Source organism: Sinocyclocheilus grahami, unplaced genomic scaffold (assembly GCF_001515645.1).
Source record: "Sinocyclocheilus grahami isolate Dianchi unplaced genomic scaffold, SAMN03320097.WGS_v1.1 scaffold2424.1, whole genome shotgun sequence".
In the NCBI taxonomy this organism is placed as follows: domain Eukaryota; kingdom Metazoa; phylum Chordata; class Actinopteri; order Cypriniformes; family Cyprinidae; genus Sinocyclocheilus; species Sinocyclocheilus grahami.
In genome coordinates this window covers 17,669-23,536 of record NW_015507603.1, presented here as the reverse complement: position 1 = coordinate 23,536, position 5,868 = coordinate 17,669, and the positions used below count along the sequence as shown (strand labels likewise).

The window sequence follows — 5,868 nt, the reverse complement described above, 5'->3', positions numbered from 1 at the left end:
ACACACTCACACACACACACACTCACTCTCACACACACACACACACACACACTCGCGGCCAGAGGCGGACAAAGTACACTCGAGTGCGTTTTTACGTAAACACACTGTTTTATTATTGTTGTATGTAGTACTTGCAATGCCTTATGCCTCTGAAGCAACTTATAATGCATTACGCCTACAGAATACACTGAGTAAGAGCTTCTAGAATGCTAAAAACCTATGAAAAAAAATAAAAATATATTTATACCCCTTTCTCCCCACAAAAAAGCAGCTTGGTAGACAAAAAAAATTGACATTAAAAATGTCAAAAATGCTCTTTAATCGCTCTTGCGGTGCTTTGGTGTCATACACAGAGCAGTCTGTGCAGTGCAGCTTCAAATCAAACACCTACAGTATCGTGCTTTGTTAGGAGACGCACAACAGTTCTTCTGTGGCTTCATAGCTAATATTTTCATTTACACAATTTAGCAAAATCAGGCAATATTGTGTCTAATACATACCACAATATTAACTTCTTGCAACTGGTCAGTGTTTAAAAATGCTGGGAAATCACTTCACGTAAACCCAACATTAGTGATTACTGATAGACTGTCCGAAAAAAATAGTCCTGTTTTAGAGGAGAAAAAAAATCACCCTCTGACTTTCAAAGCTGCTACATTGTAACGACTTTCTACTTTTTAAGACCCTTATAGAAATGTAGTGGAGTTAAAAGTACAGTATTTGTCTTTTAAATGTAGTGAAGTTAAAGTCATAAGTTTCTAGAAAAAATAATACTCAAAGTGCACTTAAGTACAGTAATCAAGTAAATGTACTTAGTTACTGTACTGTCCGCCTCTGCTCGCGGCCGCTCACCTTTATAGCGGTTGTACAGCTGATCCAGCTTCTTGCGGTCCACTGCTGTTTTCATGGAGTGTCTGCGCTGGAGCTCAGGGTTCTGGAAGTAGTTATCGCTAACCATCTCTAGTCTCCAGTCATTGTGGGTCAGACAGTACAGAGCGGTTCTCTCTGCGGCCCACGTGAAGGACGAGAACTGACGGATCTTCTCCTTCTGAGACGACTTCAGTTTATGCTGGAGGAAGAGAAGAGGACAACAACAACAGCTTCAGTAACCCGTCTGCCCTGCTGTTAACCGTTACAGTTACAGTAAACACGGGTAGTTAGTCAAGTCTGTCACCAGTGTGTGGAATTTCAACACGACGCGACGGTCACCTTTGTGCGGAAGTTTATTTCTTACAATTTTGTTCACTCAGAATTGCGAGATATAAACGTGCAATTGTGAGAAAAATAAAAAGGTGCAATTACTTTTTATTTTTTATTCTGTGGTGGAAACACAAAACAGAATTATGAGATGTAAACTCAGAAAAAAGTAGAATTACATAGGAATTGCAAGGGGGGGGGGTCATAATTCTGAGTTTATTTCTTTACAATTTTCTCTCAGAATTGTGAGAAAACTCGCAATTACCTTTTTAAAAAAAATTTATTTTATTTTTTTATAAAAAAAGCTGAATTATGAGATGTTAACTCATAATTCAGAGGAAAAAAGTCTGCGTAAACTCGAAATTGCAAGGGAAAAAATGCATAATTCAGAGTTTATTTCTTACAATTTTCTCTCCGAACTGTGAGAAAAAGTCAGAATTGTGAGATAAAAACTCGCAATTACGTTTTTTATATAAGCAGACCATTTTTCTACCCGTACAAACTTTTACTATAATAACCATTATATTTATGCCAGAATACCAGTTACTGCAGTAAAATCAGCTGATTACATTCACATTAGATCTTTAAAAAGTTTATAATTATCGGTTTAATTATTGTTTTACGACAATGGTTAACACAGTTTACCACAGTAATAATATGTGTAGAACAGTGTGTACTTACTTGGGTAAACTGACATATGCAATTATGATTATTCAAACATTAGAAAATGTTTAAAAAAATACAGCATACTGGTATACGAAGAGCCTGACTTGAACGTTAAATCAAACCTTTATCATAAAATAGGCTACAGTAGTTGTACCAAGAATAATATCTTCAGTCTGGAAGGAACAGGACAAGGAACAGTTTATAGATGGTTTTTAGAACAAAGATCGTTTACAGCGAAGGTTGGTAATTGTTTCTCATATCCCGCGCATCTTACCAGTGAGGTCCCTCAAGGGTCCATTTTGGGCCCGGTTTTGTTCTCATTATATATGCTCCCACTGGGAAGGATTTTTTAAAAAGATGGTATTTCTTTTAGTTGTTTTTTAAATCTGAGGGCAATAGCTAAATTAAAATAATTTCTTTCAACTAGTGACTTAATTTGTTTTAATTATTATTATTATTTTTATATTACCTTAATTTTTGTTATGTACAGCACTTTGGAGTTACTGTGCAAGTTAACCTGAAAAGTACTCTGCAAATAAATACAAACACCATGCTACAGTGAAGGTATCAGCTGGTAATACCATGGCATTCTAAAATATATCATAGTATTGATTACCACGGTCGTATATCATCATGATAAGTGCATGTATTGCTTTTCTGAAGGGTTAAAGAGCTCAGTATCAGTGGAGGAACTGCTTTGATTCTAACAGCCTCATCTGACTCTCGTTTCCATTCTGCAGTCATTAACTGCCCCGGGGGCATTTCAGATAAACACTACTGCCCCCTGCGCACCTCCTGTTCGCTCACCTACCATCTTTATGCGCTGCTCCGGCGGATCTCCCTCTGCGCATGCGCGGAAATCACTCAGGGGGATGCTGGGAATTGTAGTTTTTACACCTTACAGAACTTATAACACGGCATGGATATATTAGTAAGTCGTAATTAATTACTTAATTATTTGTAATTACAAAAAAGACTGCTGTAAGTAATTATATTATGGCCAAATCAAACAGCTCAACCTATAAGTTTCACATATTTATAGTCATATTCTATGGAATGCATAGCCTATAATATATCACAATCCTGATTTTTTTTTTTAAATGGCAAGATATAAATTAAGAATTCTGAGATATAAATGCTGAACTGCGAGTATCTTTCAGTTCTGAGAAGAAAAAGTTCTTCTCAGATATAAACTCGAAATGGCGAGAAAAAAGTCAGAATTGTGTGACAAAGTGTTGCAATTATCTTTTTTATAATTGAGTTTTTGCATGAAATAAACTTACAATGCTAAGAAAAAAGTCTGAATTGTGAAATATAAATTCTGATATTTTTAGTGTTTTTTTTTCTCAGCAAGGAATAAAAAACTAAAGTTAACTGCAGGACATTTTTGTCACAGATTCTGAGTTTGTATCTCGGAATTCTGCATTTGAATGTCGCAATGTTTTTTTTGTTTCCAAGGAATTCTGACTTTTTTCTCTCCATTTCGAGTTTATATCTCACAATTCTTACTTTTCTTTTTTTTCTCAGAACTGCAAGATACTCGCAATAAACATTGTCATAAATGTTGTAATTTTTAAGTCATTTATCACGATGTGGTAACAGAGTGAATTTAGAAAATTCGCTCAAATGTACCGGAGATCAAATAAAAAGGGTCTTTGTATTGGTAAATAGAAACCATCCTGTGCTATGTTGAGCGTTTTATCTCGACGAGTCAGCGGTCTGAGTAAGTTACAAACAAATAAAATGTTATTTTTTTTGTAGATTATATAGCACTGTTTGTCATATATAACAGTTCTATCTCAGTATAGAACTCAATAACCGTCTTATTTTATTTTTATTCATGCATTCAAATATTTATTAACAAACAAAATAAAAGATGTTTCATAGATGCTACACTTGTAATAGCGGAGTTAATACGTATATGCAAAATATTGAAAATAAACTTTCTGTGATGTAGAAGAGACAATTGAACGTCTTTTTTGTGAATGTGTTTGTGTTCATTTTTTGGAGTTATGTACCTATCTCTCAGAAAAAACTAATGTCAGAATATGCATTAAGACTTTTGACTTTTATTGAACCCCCTCTGGTTCATGTTATGTTATTTATTTGTTTGTTTTTAGTTTATTTAGCTTACTTCTTTGTATTATTTGTGAGATATTTTGTCCTCAATTGTTCTTGATATTGTATAGTTTTGAACTAGTGCCGTCAAACGATTAATCGCGATTAACCGCGGTTAATCGCGTCCAAAATAAAAGTTTTTGTTTGCATAATATATATGTGTGTGTATATTTATTATGTATATATAAAGACACACACATGCATGTATATATTTAAGAAAAATATGTTATGTGTATATATATTAGATATATTTATATATAATATAAACGTATATACATGTAAATATTTTCAAAATATAAACTGCATGTTTGTTTGTTTATATATATACGTAATAAACAAACACAGTACACATATTATGTAAACAAAACTTTTATTTTGGAAGCGATTAATCGTTTGACGGCGCTATTTTGAACTTGTTATGAAGTATTTTGGCATTATTTAAAAAAAAAAAAAAATCAGAGGATTTCGATGCGTCACGTGCGGAGTTGTGAATGCGCGCTGACGTCACGCCAAGCGTATCCAATCAGCGCGCGTCCTCACGGGACACCGCCAAGCTCAGTTTGACTGCTGTGTGGAGCAGCTGAGGCGACTCGCGTAGACGCTCTGATTCTGGCGCGATAAACACAGATTTCGTCCATCTAACTGTACATATCGACGCGATATGCCGCGGCTGTGAGCGGGCTGGTTACGGTAAGAGAAAGGGCCACGGTCAGCGTGAGTTAATGAAGTTTGTGTGTCGTGTGGGAAGCGTTAGCTCGCTAGGTTCGGTTAGCTTAGCTGTAGCCGCGTCGAGCTAACGCGATATATAACGTTAGTTACCCAGTGAGGAGCGAACGACGCGTGTACAGCGCGACGCGAGGATGATTCGCACACACAGAAGCTTCACCCGTTCATCTGAACACCGACACTAGCCAGAGAAGTGCGACGCCTGTTTGTTTACGTTTACAGTACGCGCGTTATTCCCTCAGAGCTGATCGATATTCATCTTAATCGAATAAACACGTGATTTAGCTTATTAATCATGCATGATATAACTTCATATCCGACTGTGTGCGCGTTTGCATTGGGTTGGGTAACTTATATGTAGTATATGTAGGTCACACGGTCATCTCTCATCAGTTTAGTCACTAATGTGTTGCTGTGTGACTGCAGCTCATCCGCTGGCAGTGGTTTTAACTGAAGTATAAGGCTATTGCATATGTTTTTATTGCACAATGGGGAGAACATTTAACTTCATGAGGTAGATTGCATATATATAGCAACTATATATACTAAACTATTGAGCTATATACTAAAATAACAACTTAATTCATTTTTGTAAGCTTGTGATTCAGATTGTTTCATGTGTGATGTGTGTGTTTTCAGCTGAGCTGCAGTCGCAGACCGAAGACTGACCACACGCCGCGGTCAGCGCACTGACATCATGGCGAAAGATGTGAGAATCACACACACACTACAAGATTACACACTCAGACGTGTGTTTATTGCAGGGTTATTATAGTTCCATATAACTGAAAGCCGTTTAAAGCAGTTTTGTTACTTGAAATGCAATATAGAAACGTTTTCTCTAAGACAATAATTATCTGTTGAATATTAAACTATGTAAACAACAACTGTACTAAAACTTAAAAAAAGAATAATCTTTACAAATAAAAACTACAGAAGATTAATAAGAAGTGTAATAGTATCTCAATACTGAAATAGCCCTGGTTTAATACAGCCTTTATTTCTTTGTTTACAGTTATGTTTTACATATCTAGTTTACATTTGGTGATTTTGTGTTGTGGTTTAGTTTGAATTGACCATTTAAGGAAGAAAAGGTAAAACTCAAACACATAGTAAATAAGTGTGTGAGTGAGAAAGTGTGTGTGTGTGTGTGTGTGTGTG

The 5,868-nt window shown here is 35.6% G+C and overlaps 1 protein-coding gene across 1 annotated transcript in view; it reads right to left on the bottom strand.

Moving 5' to 3' along the window:
- Positions 1-2,726, bottom strand: part of LOC107574979 (DCN1-like protein 2) — an 8,641-nt gene extending 5,915 nt beyond the window's left edge. Inside the window, exons 1-2 of the mRNA XM_016261397.1 lie at positions 2,675-2,726; positions 853-1,069 (exon numbers count right to left, since the gene is read on the bottom strand). Coding sequence (XP_016116883.1) covers positions 853-1,069; positions 2,675-2,677 — 220 coding nt within the window. The 5' untranslated portion in view covers positions 2,678-2,726. The remainder of the gene's footprint in view (positions 1-852; positions 1,070-2,674) is intronic.
- Between the last annotated feature and the right edge of the window lie 3,142 nt (positions 2,727-5,868).